This window comes from Megalops cyprinoides, chromosome 17 (assembly GCF_013368585.1).
Source record: "Megalops cyprinoides isolate fMegCyp1 chromosome 17, fMegCyp1.pri, whole genome shotgun sequence".
Taxonomy (NCBI): domain Eukaryota; kingdom Metazoa; phylum Chordata; class Actinopteri; order Elopiformes; family Megalopidae; genus Megalops; species Megalops cyprinoides.
In genome coordinates this window covers 12,450,632-12,467,832 of record NC_050599.1, presented here as the reverse complement: position 1 = coordinate 12,467,832, position 17,201 = coordinate 12,450,632, and the positions used below count along the sequence as shown (strand labels likewise).

Below are 17,201 nucleotides of genomic sequence, written 5' to 3'. Positions count from 1 at the left end.
TGATGATGTTCAGGTGTTGGGCAGGTCACGTACTCCTGCTTCAGACATCTTGTTTCTCCTCCTCTTCTGATCCAGCTAATGATTACCACCAAGACTCAACCAGGGCAGCTGCCTTTTTACTGCACTGTCAATTTATGGGTTTTCACATATTGCTACTTCTTGAATCGTATTAACAGTAACAGTAACAGTTTCTGCACTCCCAGTGACCATGTATATATGTGGGTATAGGTTTGCAGCGAGTACGTCAGTATGTCCAAGAGCCAAAAATTAAAAGCAGAACTATGGCAACTTTGCTGTACGTCTAAATCTGGTTACCCATCCCATAAAGGAGAGCACACACCTGTCCCATGCAGATTCTCTCAACGAACACAGGAGTCGGGAGTTGGGGGGGGGGGGAAGGGGATGCCGTGACCAGAATTGGTTAAGTTACTGTGAAAGATAAACTGCTGTACATTTCAAACTTAAAGCTGGTTTTATCAGTGCAGGTACTGAGAGTAGTCTTTGCGTTGTGGCCCCTTCAGGGAAAGTGCTCATGGGTACTGCAGATATGCGGCTTTACCCAGATACAGTTGGTCACTCTCAAATTCCTGCTTTTGACAGGATGATTGATTGCAGCTCTCCAAGGAGGGGGGGGGGGATTCTTCCACTACCATGTTACATGAAGATGCCGGTCTTGCAAAGTAAGTTTACTTGGAAATGCATCAAAAAAGAAATCAAAGAAGTTTGTTATGTAAGGGGTAATCTCTGTTTGAGATATTGCGTCAGCGTGGTGATATTGTGCACTATGTAGGTGAGTTGTGAAGTTGCACAGGGGCGTCGGGCAGCGCTACTCTGGGTGGACGTGCTGCCCAGCCAGAACAAAACGTTCTTGGAGCAAATTTTGTGAGACTGTGGCAAAGTTGTAAGTTTGCTAGTGTGGCAGCAACGCTGTGGGAATGCTTGCCTTTTTTTTTTTGCAAGGGAGGCTCCCCCTGCCAACAGGCTGAGGGTGAAGAGAGACTGTTGTGGAAACAATGGATTAAAGAGACCAGCCTCTGCTGACACCCCAGTGTGTTTCTCCAGGACACAAATAAATCAGGGTTTATGACATAACAATGAGCAATCCTCTCATGTTCCAGCAGCGATCAGGAAGGTCAGGGAATGGGCCTTTTCAAAACAAAGCAACCTTCACTTTTAACTTGGAGGTTCTTTTTTTAGGTGGGGGTGAGACAGTGGGGATGTTCTAAAGTTGTTTGATTTTTTTTTTTATGCTGGATAATCATTGATAATTACTACATTATATTAATTATGTGTTTGAAAGCTTTTACAAGAGTCTGATGGCCAAGGTTCTGTAACCTTTGTTCAAAGCATTTCTGATATATTGGAAAAACAGGAGAGCGTATCATTTTTTTGAAGTTTTAAGTTCTAAATGATCAGCGCTAAATGATCTGGAATGTGCATGTGGAGAAGCTGGCCAACACTTCTCACAAAAACAATTATTTCTAAAATCCAACAAACAAAAGACACAGCCTGAGTACACAGCTGAAAAGTGAGCCTCCAGCCACACACCTCTATTTAATATGCTCCCAATTAGGCAGGTGAGACTTGTTAACCAATGGCTGGTTTTGTTCAATTAAACATCCCCCCAACACACACGCGCACAAACACACACACAATTAGGCAAAGCCGATTAACAATTAAATATTTAACCTGTTCAGATGCAGCTGGTGTGAAAGGAGCTCAGTTATTGACAAGGTTGAAAATGTTTAAGCATTGTTGGCTTTCCATTTAACAAAGTGATAGCTGAACAAACTGACCATTTTGGGGGAAACATGAAGGTTCTCTTTCACAGTGTTGTAAAGTACAAAAATCCTGGTGGCATGTCTGTTTCTCACAGTGCATATGTATGCATTGTGCAGGCTCTCTAAGGTAGCGTAGAAATGAAGGCCATTGAGAAAGTTGGTGGTTTTCCTGGGAAAGACAGATCTGTTTATCTTTTCACCCAGCCTGGTCCCCTTTCTTTGCCCCTGTTTTTCTCTCTCTGTTTCTCCGACTCTCTGGGAGTGCCCACCCAGGACATTGTGTCCTGAATACATCTTTTGTCTTGTGCTGTGGACACTAGTGCCTCATTGGCTGGGTCTCCAGCTCGGTGAAGCAATTTGTTTGTCCCCAGACCGTAGGTATGCACATGGTGGTGTGTGGGTGACGAACAAGGCCAGGGACAAATGTCAGCCCACTGGTCGTAAATATTCAGACCGAGGCGGGAGAGGGGGGCAGTGAGGGGGGAGGGTGGGGGATGTTGGCCAAGTGGATCAGAGAACCGACACTGATACATAAATGTGGCACAAACATGCACACACACATGCATGGCCCATGGTAACGGGCGTTTACAGTGGCAGTAAACCTCTGCTTTGGCTAAACACACCACCCATGGTTTGGGTAATAAAAACACTACCTTCTCATTCATAAAGCACTGCCCGTATTATTCACCTTGGCATTATCGGCTTGTGTTTTCAAAACCAGATGTGGCATCTCAAGCTGCCATCAATCACAGTTGAAGCAGAACACTGACACACGAGGCCGTACTGCAGAAGGAATTATAGGAAATGGTGGATCCCGGCTCTTCTTAAGTCAGATCAAAACCAATGATTAGTGGACAATTAATAATGTGAAAACCATAGAGTAATTTAGTACCTTTACCAGTCTTTTTTTTTTTTAGGCAAAAGTGAGAATATCCCCAAACATTTCTAATTTTTAGAGCCAAAAAGAGCAGGTATGGTCTGTGACTTCAAGAGTGTATTTTTAATTCTCTCTCTGTGAAACCATACATACTTTGGAGCTGGTTATTAGTTATTAGTGCATTTTATAAAGTGTAAAATACACCTGTATTTTAGCCCTCTGTTGTACTTACATGTGTTTTTGTCACCGATTCTCATTCCACATACCTGAGAATCTGTTTGCCTTGTCATTGCTTGTTTGAACTGTGGCATAGTGCCCACTCTCTGACTTCTCTGAGGTTGAACTGCCCATGTCACTTATGTTGTCCCTCTGAAGCAGTCACGCAACACTAGCCGATGGAGTGGAACTAATCCAATCTAAAAAATAACACCTACAAAAACATTTACTTAACCAGGGGAATGCTATGTGTCACCTGCAGTTTTTTTTCCCCATTAGCTGATGTTGTCCAGACAGCCAGCATGTATTGTAACTGTATGTGCACTCCTGCGCACGTCCAAATAGCAGTGAACTCCTGGTCAGCAATCAGTGACTTCGTGCTTCTTCTAAATAAATAATCTTTATTAATTCTGACTTCAAATCCTCCAGCTGCTTTTGGGAGGAGTCGGCATCTCTCACTGCGCTCTTTTGGAAGTTTATTACTTTTTATTTGTGAACAGCTTTTATCTTGGGTTAAACTCGGTTTGACCTCAAGATGCATAGCCTCAGGACCTGGCGCAATGTCTCCAGCTCTCCCCACACTCGGGTTCGAGCAGTGTTACACTGCAGAGGGGATGGCAGCAGGACCGTAGCGCGCATTTCTCCCAAAAAACGACACAGCCACAACACAAGATTCCTCAGCCCACATCTGCCAAGTGCCCGCCAGCTCATTACACGGGGCACTACAGACACTGGCTCCATTGTGCTGTCCGGGTTTAGATCCATTGTTCAGAGGCCTGTCCTTTACGCACCCTTGTGTAAGTTTTGTGTGTGTGTGTGTGTGTGTGTGTGTGTGTGTGTGTGTGTGTGTGTGTGCGCGTGTGTGCGTGTGTGTTCTTCTAGTATGTCAAACAGTTGAAATTTTAGGGCTTTGGGGCAAATGCAGAGTAGGGCAAATAATATAGATTTTTTAATTTATATTAGGAGATATAAATATATTTATATTATTCTAAACATAAATTTACAATTAATAATGTGTGTATTATTTCATTATTTAAGTACATTGGTGTAAAAAATGGATAAAAGTGAATGTGCCTTTAGCTACTCTGTCAGGCTAGGCGAGCAGCCTTCTCTGATTGACGGCACACTCATGTTTCTTTGACAATGATTTGACATCATTTTGTGATCCTTTATAAATTGGGTTTTTGTGCTCTGTTGTTCTGTTACTGTTCTTGTAGGTGTCCTCAGAAAGATCTAGTCCCTTTATTCCCCACAAATGACAGTACGGCAACAAATTCTGACAATTACCGAAAATATTGAATTATGGTTATCCAGCTTGGATAGAATTGACAGTTGTTCCTTTCTTGAACAGCTGTGTGCAAGGATAAAATATATAAGCCCTTAATTATGTAAATATATTTAAAATCATGGATCTACCTCTTATAATAACGAGAAAGCTTATTGTGCATTATAGTGACTGCTTTTCTAATTGTTCTATTTTTCATGAATACAGCACAGTGTAAATAATGGTGAGGCTTTCTTCTGTCTTTAATTAGAACTGTACATCTTATAAAAGCTTTTTTTGTGCATCTCTTTTCTGTAGTCGCTGGTGACCACATTTTAAAAACTGGCTCTCCGTGTTTAGGGGAAAAACACAGTGACAGGGGAGGCATCTGCTTGAAGTCAGGTTAGGTTAGGTGAATGATGGCGACGATTTCAGCCGAATTGCAGCCCGAGTCAGCAGGGCCCATTAGCGCTGCACAAAGCCAGGACACAGAGCAACAGAGAAGCGAACCCCCTGACGATTGAGGAACCCTCTCTGCCACTCGCGAGCCACGGGCGAAGGTTTTGATAAATCCACCCCTGAGTGTGAAATTAATATTTGATGTGATGGAATGTAGGTCACTGCCATTGCTTTTGTGTTACACTCGGCAGCGCGTAGAGCGAGCTGCGCGGCGCGGGAATGCCGCCATTTCTGAACGCTCTTCCTCAGCACACCTTTCAGCCCGCAAATAACCTAACAAGGTGAACACATAAGAGGAAAAATTCATGTCTAGAAATTCATATCCACACAACACACAAATTGCACATGAGAGCGGCAGAACGACGACTGAATAATTCGGGATGTGCCCAGCTGGTGATCCTGGGATCCCACAGAACTCACTGCCACATAGTCCTGTTAATTAATGTTTGCCCAGAGATTTAGGAGACTGTGTGCACATGCAGGCCTGAGCCACATGAGCATTGTGTGAGAAATGAGTGGTGGCCAGCATTGGGGGGGGTGGCTTCCAGCCTTTAAGCATTTAAGCCTACAGAGAGTTAAACCTTTGGAAATACTAAAATGTTGTTTAATGAATGTGAATCTGTGGAATATGCAACTGCTCTTGTGAGGAAGAACGGGATTCTTTCCAGGAGCTGTATTTACTGGCTGCGCACGGAGCTTGGACGTTCCGTACAGCGTCCCGTGATAAAACGGTTTGAATGTCCTGTACTCTGTGTGCTGTTCACGGAGAGGGAAACGCACACAGTCTCAAGTCACGCCGCGTAGCTTTTTGAATGGGCTGCTGCACGTCCGGGGGGGGAGGGGGTTGGGGGGGGGGGTGCGCGCAGCGTGCACATGGAAACGTGTCACATGTTGCGCGAATACCTTCAGTGGCGGCGGCACACCTCTGAAGTTCAGTGAAAGTGCCGGAGGTAAACCCCATTACCGAGTTGTGTAGCGTTAAACAGATTCTTCCCATCGCTCGGCGTGTCACCAGACATTCGGCCTAATCCAATAGATGAGGTGAGCCAGCGTAAGGCGTTCTGACCCACATTGCAGGCCCTCTGCAGCGGGAACGAAAGGCTTCTGGTCTTAATGGGATGGATGGGATAATGGCTCTTGCTCATTCTTCGTTTGGGAGCATTAGGGTAAACAAGGAGGCCTTTCAGATGGCAATGACCTGCTCTCAGCAGCTGTCAGCATCTCCTGGCTCGGTGCGTGCGTGTGCGTGCGTGTGTGCGTGCATAGCATTGAGGCTTCCAGTGAGCAATTGGCTACTGGTGACGCTGGAACGCGGCAGCCAAGAGTCGTGTTCCTGCGGTGGGACGTGGTGGCTGAGGGGACGCGGGCCTGGAGAAAGGGAAAGGCCATTGGCTGCTCCGGCCCCGCAGGGGACGGCACGGAGACGCTGAGCGCAGGGCCGGAAAGGCACTTTCGGTTGCAGGGAATGGAATGTTCTCTCGCGCACTCCAAAACTCACAACAGCTGGGAATGAGGCGAGTGAGTAGGGTCATTGTAAAAATAACTTCTCCTCCGCCATATCACTGCCTCTGCGTGGTTTATTTATAAACCCCCCCAGCTAACGTGGTGACAGTGTCGCTCTCTGCATACACGTCTGCACTGTGTCCAGCATTTTTTTTTTTTTTTTTAATACTGTCTGTGGTAATCGTTCACCCAACGTCTGCTTTGTGGGGTAAACATTAACTTTTTTTGGACTGTAAAACTCAGCCTGATAAAACTTGACAACTGTTTCTTGTCATCAGCCCTCTTCCCGGGTCTCCAGTTGACGTGTTCTAGGCATGTAGAATTTGCAAACAGTAACTATACCTTGACGGTCCAGCAATGCCTTTGGTGTACTGTGGATGTAAAACTGAGCGGAGCATTTGTGTGTGAGGGCCTCAAAGTGCTGAGATCATCCATGTTATTTCTACTGCTCTTTGTCTGTAGTACTTGCAGAACACTGAGCCCCTGTTGTAAGTAAGCGCGTTTTCCTGAGAGCAACCAAAGCTGAGGTATCACTGGTGTCTTTTCCCATAGGACTGTTGGCAGCCCTGCTGAGAGACTTGTATTTTTCCATCTGAAATAGGCTGCAGTGAGTCAGTCTAACAGTCAGGCACTCTGGCGGGTCTTATCTAACACTGATAACTGGGAGTGCAGCTGTTTGTTCTATCAAGACTGGCTGGCAATTTTTTCAGCTGGTGAAGTAACGCTGCGGGTCTGACACTCATCAGCACGTCTCTTAAAGTCCCGCAGAAAGTCGGGCGGTTAACTTAACCAAGGTCGTTATCTGTTGGTGCGATGTCACACCTCATTGGTCTTGAATGCAACAAACCTCAATTCCAACAGCTTTTCATGACCACCCGAGTTTAGAGTCTGCTGCAGCATGTCAAACACCAGTTGAGAATCCCCTATGAAATTTCCCCTCTGCTCTTTGCAAAAAAAAGGCAATAAAAAAGTATTTCCTAAATTTTTGTTGCTGCAAACTTTTTCTTTTCATCTTTTTGCTTGGCCAGTGAACCTATTGCTATGAGTAATTAGACTGGTGGTTTCTCTCTCCAGTTCTCTGGTTCATGTAATGTGAAAAGTCTTGCCTGAAGGTGGAACAGAATTCATTTGACTCTGAAGCGGCAAAATGAGCATCCCGTCAGCAGTCTCCTCGTCCTCCACATGGGCCACTTGTCCCTGGGTGAGAGGGGCTCTGTGTGTTTACAGTTGCGTAACCAGGGGGCTCTTTCAGGTCTCTGTGGTGTGAGGATTCCCCCACGGCATCAGGCTGGTTTACACAGATGTTACACAAAGGGCAGTGTGCAGGTCAAGGTAGGAGGTGCAGGGGCACTCCTAGCCACAGTAACTCCTTTCTAAGGAGAGGTTTTTTCCCCATTGTGGTCAAGGGCTCCTCTCATAGCCATTGATCAGTGTGAAACTAAACTGGGTCAGTGAAAATACTAGAGCTCTTGACCTCTGAGTGAATCTACATGTTGATGAAATGGCTGAGTATTGATCCAAATGAACAACCATGAATTCACAGCCTGTCATCCACTGATGTATATATAAAAAAAAAAAACCTCACATTTGAAGTGAACTTTTCTCAATGGACCGCTAGTTTCACATCTTGCTACAGTCCAATGGTGTTGTTAATTGAAACCCCATGCTGGCATTGAGCAGTTTCCTTTTTTTTCCTGGGGTCCCTCTAAATGGGAAGATCCCCAGGAGATTATAGGGGAGGTCTGTTCCCTTGATTGGTCCAGGGCCCAGGTGGGAGGTGTCAGCTCTGGAAAAGGGAGAGCCGAGCCCTTCTGCCCAAAGATATTTTTTTCTGACAAGGATGGTGGCTGATAGAGGCAGCTGCTGCTTGTCTTGCCAAACTCAGAGGCCAAAGACTAAGGCCTCCAGTTACTCAATCCCCCCCTTGCCCCGCCCTGACACCAACAGCCCCCCCCACCCCCACCCCCCCACAAAAAAAAAAGGAAAGCAAAAGAAAGTCAGTGGATTCCGAGTAGCCCTGCTGACAGTGATAAATTGTTACCACATGTTGCTGTCAGACAAAAAGAGCTCTGTCTTCCCGCTCAGCTCCTTGCAGCTGGTGTCTCCGTTAATGGACAGAGAGCTTGCGAGGTGAAGCATGTTTGGAGTCTGTCGCAGCCGAGGTGGAGAGCAATAAGCAAAAAAAGCAAAAAAAAAAAAAAGAAAAGAACCAAATAGGCTCAAGGATCTGTCAGTTACACGTTAGCTACAGGCCAGGCAGAGAATAACAACAATTTTGTCATCCCGGAGAAAAAAAAGCAAACGTTGGAAACCTTGCAGAGGTTGGGCCGCAGTACAGAGAAAAGAGAGTTTATGAATCAGAGCTCCTGGCTCAGTGAGCTGTTTTTCTTAATGGACTTGGGAATAGCCCAAGAGAAGCAAGTGCGGTAAATAGGCTCCGCACGCAATGCATGCTGGGACCTTTTTCACATGCACACAGATCACTTGCGCAGGCACACACACCACACTCTACAGGAAAATTGTGATGAGCGATGAGTCAATCATTATAGGGATTCTCTTAGCATTTAATTTCGTAATCCCAATCATTGCATGTCATAGCTGTGGGCATCCCTGTTCTGAGTTACATTTAGCAATACATGGGTCTCACCTGTCCATTGAGTCCTTTTAGTATTAGAATTTCTTTCCTTTTTAAAAGCAACAGCAGCTGGGATCACTTAAGTGTGTTTTCAAGGTCTGTTTGTCAGAACCATCCATAAAATACCTTACGTCATTCCCCGTGAGATGTAAGCTTATGTAAACAGTGGTTTCCTTGACATCTCTCTTCATTATAGCTCATAACATACACATGCACTCAAGGTCACGGGATTTGCCGAGTCTCCGAAGGGTGCGTCTGAGCTAACAGCAAGCAGCCTGGCAGCACAGGTTCCTCTGCCTGGACTTATTTCGGAAACCGTATCGTGTTTCTCAGGTCGTTTCCTCTTGTTTGAAAATGACGCAGTATGAGGTGATGACTGATCAGAACGCCAAAATGAGATAGGCAGAGAAGTGCAGGATCATAAACAACTTCGAAATCTTCAAATGTGGCATTGGTCAAATTTGTGCATGCATGCATGTATGTATGTATGTCATGAGCTTTGTTCACCGTTTCCTTGTCTGAAATTGAAGCTGAATCTGTTTTCATGCTGTATGTACACCATCAGTGATTTCTCATCAGTAGACAGTCTTAAGATAGGAGATATTTCCATCATACACTTCTGTACACCAGTCTACTCTAACTACAAAAATCTGCCACTATGGCTGGCACTGTGTGACAACGGTGTGTGCATGGGTCAGGGTGAGGGGCCTGAGATGGAATGGGGTCCAGGGTAGGGGTTATACCTGTATTTCAGCCTCCTTCCCTGCACAGGAGTCAAAATAAACATACATGAAAGTATGAGCCATTCAACATCATGGCCCAGCTTCCATCCTCAGTCTTCACGTATATATGGCAAAACAAATGAGACCTACACGAGAGCGACTGTTCTGGGATCAGTCCTTTTGTGTTTTTTTTTTTTTTTTTTTTTTTTTTTTTTTTACACAGTTATCAGTAACATGTTCCTCCTGTAGTGGTATTGAATTCTGCCCAATATTAGGTTTCAGGTTCGGGTGTTGCATGTGACATAATCCACATGTTGTAAAGACATGAAGTTCACACATAGCTCTGCCCCTCACACCGGGTACAGAACGTACAGAGAGCGGCACGGTTTGTGCTGGGGCGGTAAGCCGTGGGCAGCTCACGGCTCAGGTCAAGAACAGCTCCGCAATCAGCGGAACCACCAGAAACGAGCCTACATGCCTAGCGGAGGATGATAAAATTATCAGAGAAAATGCAGCTGTGCTCAGAAACAAATGATTCCCTTTTTTATTAGTCGAGGTAACGGGAGACAACTCTAAACGCTTGCCCTGAGTGGTAGGAGCGAAATGGACCACAAGCGAGTGACTTCACATCCAGCTAAATGGCATCAGTTGCTAGGCTGCTCTCCATTCCAATACGTAGTTAACTGGGGCATCTGAAGATGACAGTTCTGGTAGACAGATGGACCCACTTGCACAACGTCATTTCTGTGGAGATGGAGAGCTATAGTTGTTAGAAATAAGGGGCGATTCTTCAAGTCTTTATTCTGCAGAACTGAATTATTGAAAGCTCTATTCAATTCTCAAGTGCAGTGTTCATTTTACCAGAGAGATTGATTTATACTACATATGGAAACCAAAAATATGAAACTGGTGTCTCAGCTCTAAGTGCCTATTTACTTAATCTGTTATCTTAGAACAGTTCAATGGGAGATAGCTGGTTCAACTTAAAAAAAAAAAAAAAATCCAGTGTGTGTGAGAGAAATCAAAACTGAAATAATGATGGGTCATGGAGTGAATCCAGCTATTTATGAAGTAGAGCTCTCTATGTTGATAAATGTAACTTAGAACTGATTAGCTGTTGTTCTTGTTACAAAGACATTAAATCTATTGGTAAACTCTGATATGTGTGAACTTTTTTTTCCTAAAAATTTAGACTGGGTGTCTGTGCCAGTGTAGCCCACAAACAATGGAACTGGTGATTTTTCAGTAAAAAATAAACCAACCTTCAAAATTTCAGTGGACATGAAGTACAGTATCTTGTTGCAGCTATTTTGCCAAAGGCATATATTTACAGAAGCCTCACAAGGAAAGAATTTAATTAGGGGCCTTCTTTTTTTCCTCAACAACTCCCAAGAACTACCTCAACAACAACAACAAAATTGTACTCAGCTTTCACGCGGCTCTCTCTGATTCAGACTTTGGAAGTGCTCTTGACAACCTCTGCCAGTGGCCTCGAGTGTTACAGCCAAAATGTTAGTGCGCAGATTACATCGCGCTGCTCATAAATACTCTTTTTTAACAACTTTGCGTTTCCTTTTCTAATCCAGACTCAATTCATCTGTTGAAGGAATGTTTGCTCTTTAATAGAAGTGGTACAAGCGGTACATTCCATTCTTGTGCTTGTGCTGCAACAGCAGTCTGAAGTCTCCTAGAGTAATATGCGAGAAGATTTAAAATGCTACACCTATCTAAATGTGTTGTTTTCAGAGTTCATGCTAAATGTTTTGGTTGCACAAGAGAAATGGTCACACATTATACATTAATGGATGGATTCATATTCCAACTGTGCACTTATAGGCTGAAGCCTCATAAGCCTGGTCATTTTGGTTAGTTAGTTACTTTGTACAGGACATAAAGTCTTTATAAAAATAGGAAGCTGGTAAAATAGGAAAACTTCATATTTCAGAAGTAGGGGGGTAATGACCAATAGTGGGTCACAAAACCAAAAAAGTTTGCAGTTACAAATGTGAATTTGCAAGTCTGCATTGCGTTACGCCTCTGGTTTGGTTCCGTGCCCCCAGTGCATTCTCGCCTGGTTGTCTCTGTGGGTGGAAGGAGGTGGAAGATGTAACGCCCCCTTTTTCTTTCTTCTTTTGTGTCCTTCTGCAGAACTCCATCCGGCACAACCTCTCCCTCCACAGCCGCTTCATCCGCGTGCAGAACGAGGGAACGGGAAAGAGCTCCTGGTGGATGATCAACCCTGAGGGAGGGAAGGGCGGCAAGGCCCCCCGCCGGAGGGCTGTCTCCATGGACAACAGCAACAAGTACGCCAAGAGCCGGGGCCGGGCCGCCAAGAAGAAGGCCGCCCTGCAGGCCGCCCAGGAGGGCGGGTCCGAAAGCCCCTCGGGCCTCTCCAAGTGGCCCGGCAGCCCCACCTCCCGCAGCAGCGACGAGCTGGATGCCTGGACGGACTTCCGCTCGCGCACTAACTCCAACGCCAGCACCATCAGCGGCCGCCTCTCGCCCATCCTGGCCAACCCGGAGCTGGACGAGGTGCCCGACGACGAGTCGCCCCTCTCCCCTATGCTCTACTCCAGCCCGAACAGCCTGTCCCCCTCGGGCAGCAAGCCCTGCCCCACGGAGCTGCCCCGCCTGGCCGACATGGCCGGCACCATGAACCTCAACGACGGGCTCTCCGACAACCTCATGGACGACCTCCTGGACAACATCAACCTGACCCCGTCCCAGCAGGCATCCCCGGGGAGCGGGGGAAGCAGCGGCGGTGCGGGCGGAGCCGGCATCATGCAGCGGAGCTCCAGCTTTACCTTTGGCTCCAAGGGCGGCGGGCTGGGCTCCCCCTCCGGCAGCTACAGCAACTCCATCTTCGGCCCGCCGTCGCTCACGGGGCTGCGGCAGTCGCCCATGCAGACCATCCAGGAGAACAAGCAGGCCACCTTCTCCTGCATCTCCCACTTCGGCAACCAGACCCTGCAGGACCTGCTGAGCTCAGAGACACACAGCCACAGCGACGTCATGATGACGCAGTCCGACCCACTCATGTCGCAGGCCAGCGCCTCCGTCTCCTCCCAGAACTCCCGACGAAACCTCATGCTGCGCAACGACCCCATGATGTCGTTCACCGCCGCCCAGTCCAACCAGGGCAGCCCCGTCAGCCACGGCAGCCTGCTGCACCACCAGGCCCAGTCCCAGAACTCCCTGCTGACAGGGGGCCGGTCCGGCCTCTCCGCCTCCATCAATGGAGCCCTAGGCTTGGCCAACGAGACCAACAACCTGGTCTCCGTCAAGCACCAGCTTCAGTCTCCCGGCGGAAACTCAGCTATGCAAGTAGGCTCCTCTGACACTTCCTTGTACTCGAGCCTCAACGGGAGTGGAATTTGCCTCCCACCCATGAGCCAGGACAAGTTCCCCAGCGACCTGGACCTGGACATGTTCAACGGCAGCCTGGAGTGCGACATGGACTCCATCATCCGCAATGAACTGATGGACGCCGATGGCTTGGACTTCAACTTTGACTCCCTCATCTCAGCTCAGAATGTGGTCAACCTCAACGTGGGGAGCTTCACTAACACTAAACAGACCTCCCAGAGCTGGGTCCCAGGCTGAGGACCACCAATGGGCAAAGCAGGTGAGCTCACAGCCTTCCAGTTTTTTCTCAGGTGCAAAAACCCAAGGGCTGGGCAAACCATCAAGAAATGTAACACATGGAAAGAGGATCAGAACATTACCCTTTACCTGAAGCCAAGCAAAGACTGCTTCATGACTCTCATGAAGTGTTGGTTTTCCACTTTTTTAGCACAGTGTATACCTCATAGAGGATACAGTTATGATACTTTAACTACAAGTATTGATTAAACCTATGGCAAATGAAAGGTGTGATGTTTTATAGTGTGGTTCACTTTGTCAGAAGGAACATTGGAAAAACAAATGGATGCACACATACGGAAAGAAACTGACAGTAATGAGCCACATAAAAATAAGTGTTAAATAGGGAATACCATTTGGCCCACAGCAAAGACACACCTTTGGCAAGGTTACCTTCCATATGGGCCTCCAGACGCGTTGACCTCACAGGTGTACTTCACACCCACAGACCACTATTTGAGGCTGTATCTCACGTCAGGCTATGCAGCTGTTGGAACTCACCACACACACCACAAGCCAGTGTGATGATGTCAAAGCTTTAACAAGGAGCTGTACAGAAGGCATCTTGTCTTTAGTGCAATGATTTAACATTAAGCTTAAACAGTGTCTAATCAAGGACATTTCTGAAAAAAATTGTGATTTTTTTTTTTACAACTACAGTTTAAATTTTAAAGATTGTTCTGAACAAAGCTACATTGTCAGTCACAAATACAAAACAATTTTCTCGCTGCAAGGACAGCTCTATCAACTGATTGTCTGAATGTGTATGATAGAAGTGGGCTCTAGAGTTCAGTCTCATTAGCACTGTGTAAAATCCATTACAGGTAGAAAATCTATGGTCAGCTTATATATTCCTGTGATATCAGTAATGTACATGCAGGTCATCTTGATGTAACAAATGTCATTTCACTAAAGGTATGGAAGGATGTTGTTCATGCAGATTTACATTGTACTGAGTGCTCTCAAATTGAGATTGAGAAAAAAAAAAGCTCTGTTCACTTGACCTGATGCCAATGCAAAAATAGGCCTTGGAGTTTGGTGGAGTTTTGACAACAACCACCCACACCAACAGTGGGCAGTTGGAGGACTGGCAGTAACAGAGATGAGCGGGCCAAAGTTAAAAACTGCTGGGGGCTGTCCATCCCACAAAACAAACATGTGTCCTTCCTGGGGCAAAGGTCAACAAGCTGAAGGATAAACATTCTCACAGTGATGATGTTCTAATGTGTAGCAGTGTCACCTCTGACAGGAATGGACAAAGGGTTTAAGTAGACATATACAGTGGATAGTATCAGATGTTATTTGATGTCAGATACATAGCATAGATTTTAATGTTAGTTCTGACAGAAAATGGCCACACTTTTTTCTATTAGCTAATTTATGCCTTTTAGTGTGTGTACTCTTAAAAATCCAAGCCGACGCTTTGTAACCTCTGGTCTTAAGTGTTCCCTGGGTTAACACAGCCGTATGGTCATTTGCATGTCATTACCATTACTCATGTCATCTTTCTGCCAATTTCCATACCAATGTATTACACATATTCCATGCCAATGTATTACACATATTCAGGACAGAGACCACAGATGCAGTATATGCCCAAAAGAGAATACTGCATCTGTCAGATTGTGTTACAGCATCATGGTGGAGGTGTGAAGTGTGCTTCAAAAGGGCATGCAGGCAGGTCTGACCACGTGTAATCTTGCATGTAATTATACTTCCTTGTGCCAGTTTGAGCAATGTGGGGCAATCAGCACCTAATATTCTGTGAAAGATAATGTATCTGTTAACAAAGATGGTGGATGCTCCATATCCAACATTAGTAACTTATGTGCCGGTATTGTTTGACCTAAAGTTCTTTCACCAGTTCTGTAAATGGTGACCTGGAACTCCTGATCAGGAAGGGACACAAACACCTCTCTGTGGTCAGCAGTCTCCAGTCTATATGGTGTGACATTACTCTGGTCTGGTAGTACAGTGAAAAAGACCCCCAAATTGATTTGTTTTGTCTTGTTTCTCACTTTCAGATTCTTACTGTGATGCAAGACCCACCTCAATATCCTTTGCCAAACCAGCTGTCAGCACGATATGTGGACAACAGTCCGTTTACAGAACACAACTTCCCAAAAGTCCTACCATCATTCCCACAAAACAGACAGACACCAATTCAAGAAGACGCTTGCTTCAGCTTTCATGAAGTTCCCTACAAACAAACAAAAAAGAAATTAAGTGAACTTATTTTAATATTATGCAATCTTGTTTTCAAAAATAACCTGTAATAAACCATGCATAGATATTGGAAAGTTTTTTTTTTTTTTTAAGAAGAAAAAAAATGAACTTGCGAGTATTGTGTAGCCTTTTACAGTACAGTAGTTTCTGTAAAAAAAAAAGAAAAAAGTGATGTGGTGTTATCTAATACAGTGGTTTCTGGGATGTTTTCATTTGAATATCTTCCTCTTTTTCTCCATTCTTTTAATGTTTAATGTCTCTGTTAGTCATCACTGTTTCATATTTTAATCTGTTTTTTTCCCCCCCAATGCTTTACTGCCCCCATTTCTTTAAGTATTGGTTCAATGAACATGGAGAAAGAAACAAATCTGGAATGGCAAATGGAAACCTCAGTTTCGAAGCAAGAACCATCAAGAAGTAGAGAACTTCATTTTGGAATATGGTGCACTTAAATTTACTGTTAGTTTGTTTTATTAGTCTGATTTTTGTTTTTAGCCCCACCCCCCAAATACCCCCATTTACATCATATTATCCCCTAAATAATGCATAATCCAAGCTAAAGATTATAGGAGAGATTGTAATGTTTGTGTATGTAAATGTAAAACAAAAAAACTCAAGGTTCTGTGTGGTAAATATGAAGTGGTATGAAAGGGGACAGCTTCTTTGCAGGGCTTATTGGGAGTTCAGTATATGTAGCCAAAATATGTTTTAGCATTGTGTACATTTCTACACCATAACGGGTGCTAAATAAACAGTGTTCAGTCTGTCCCCACAGGCTTTGCGTTTTCCAGTTAACAGAGAAGTAGTCATGATTAAAAAAAAAAAAAAAAAAAAAATAGAAATAGTTATGAGATATATGACAGCATTGCTGGTGGGTAGCCACCTGGAAGCTGTTCTATTGAAAAAAAAAAAAAACGATAAGCTATCTTGTATATTGCCAAATTACTTGAACATGTAGGAGATGCTGGCAGCCAAAAAAAAAAAAACAACAAACAAAAATCACACACACAAAAAAACAGGGAAATGAGTTTAACTCTGTTGCCGGTGGTGGACATGAGGGACTTTCATATATGCAATTGAACCATCGCTCAGGGTGTGAAGAGCTAAGGTAACATCAGAGATGGACTTCATTTCATGGTCGTAAAATTTGGCTTTTTTTCTCCCTTTAAATGATACGGCATTTGAAGGTGGAAGTCTAGCAGTAGAGAACATAATCAGCTCATATGTTCTGCGATTTGATGTGGGATTCTTCCTTTGTCCATTTTCACAACTTGGGCATGTGTGGAAGTGCTAAGCTTGTTACTCCATGTTTCACTAGTTCCACTTTTGTTATTAATTTTAGGACACTTCTATGTAGTGCAGATATGCATACATGTATTTACACATAAAAACTGATACATTGTATGTGAGCATTATATTATATTATATTTTATATATATATATATATAATATATATATGTACACATACATATAAATATAACATTACAATACATTGTCCTTCCACATATATTCATGTAATACCCTTAATCTTGTGATATCTGTGAAGTGGAAATGCGGAGAACAGGAACAGGGAAAGCTGATAGACTGCACATTCTGTTTAGCCAAACGTCAGCTGCCAACGATACCATGACAATACAGTGAACTTGATTTCTAAAGCGGCTCTGACGTCCGAGCTTCAGCTTCAGTTTCAGTTTTCAGCTTCGGTTTCAGTCAGTCTCCCTTTTCCCCCTGGGGTAGATAGTGGAGGTTTCCTGTTTTGTAAGATAGTGTAATGCATACTATATTTAAACATGAAGCAGAGGCAGATGATTATGCATGGCTGATAGGTAATTGCATCTGGCAGTACAACCTGAAGTTGAAAGCATGATCCCTCTCC

The 17,201-nt window shown here is 44.7% G+C and overlaps 1 protein-coding gene across 1 annotated transcript in view; it reads left to right on the top strand.

The window, feature by feature from the left end:
* foxo3b (forkhead box O3b) overlaps window positions 1-16,161 on the top strand; it is a 45,803-nt gene extending 29,642 nt beyond the window's left edge. Inside the window, exons 2-3 of the mRNA XM_036549218.1 lie at window positions 11,606-13,082; window positions 15,124-16,161. Coding sequence (XP_036405111.1) covers window positions 11,606-13,060 — 1,455 coding nt within the window. The 3' untranslated portion in view covers window positions 13,061-13,082; window positions 15,124-16,161. The remainder of the gene's footprint in view (window positions 1-11,605; window positions 13,083-15,123) is intronic.
* Window positions 16,162-17,201: the final 1,040 nt, after the last annotated feature.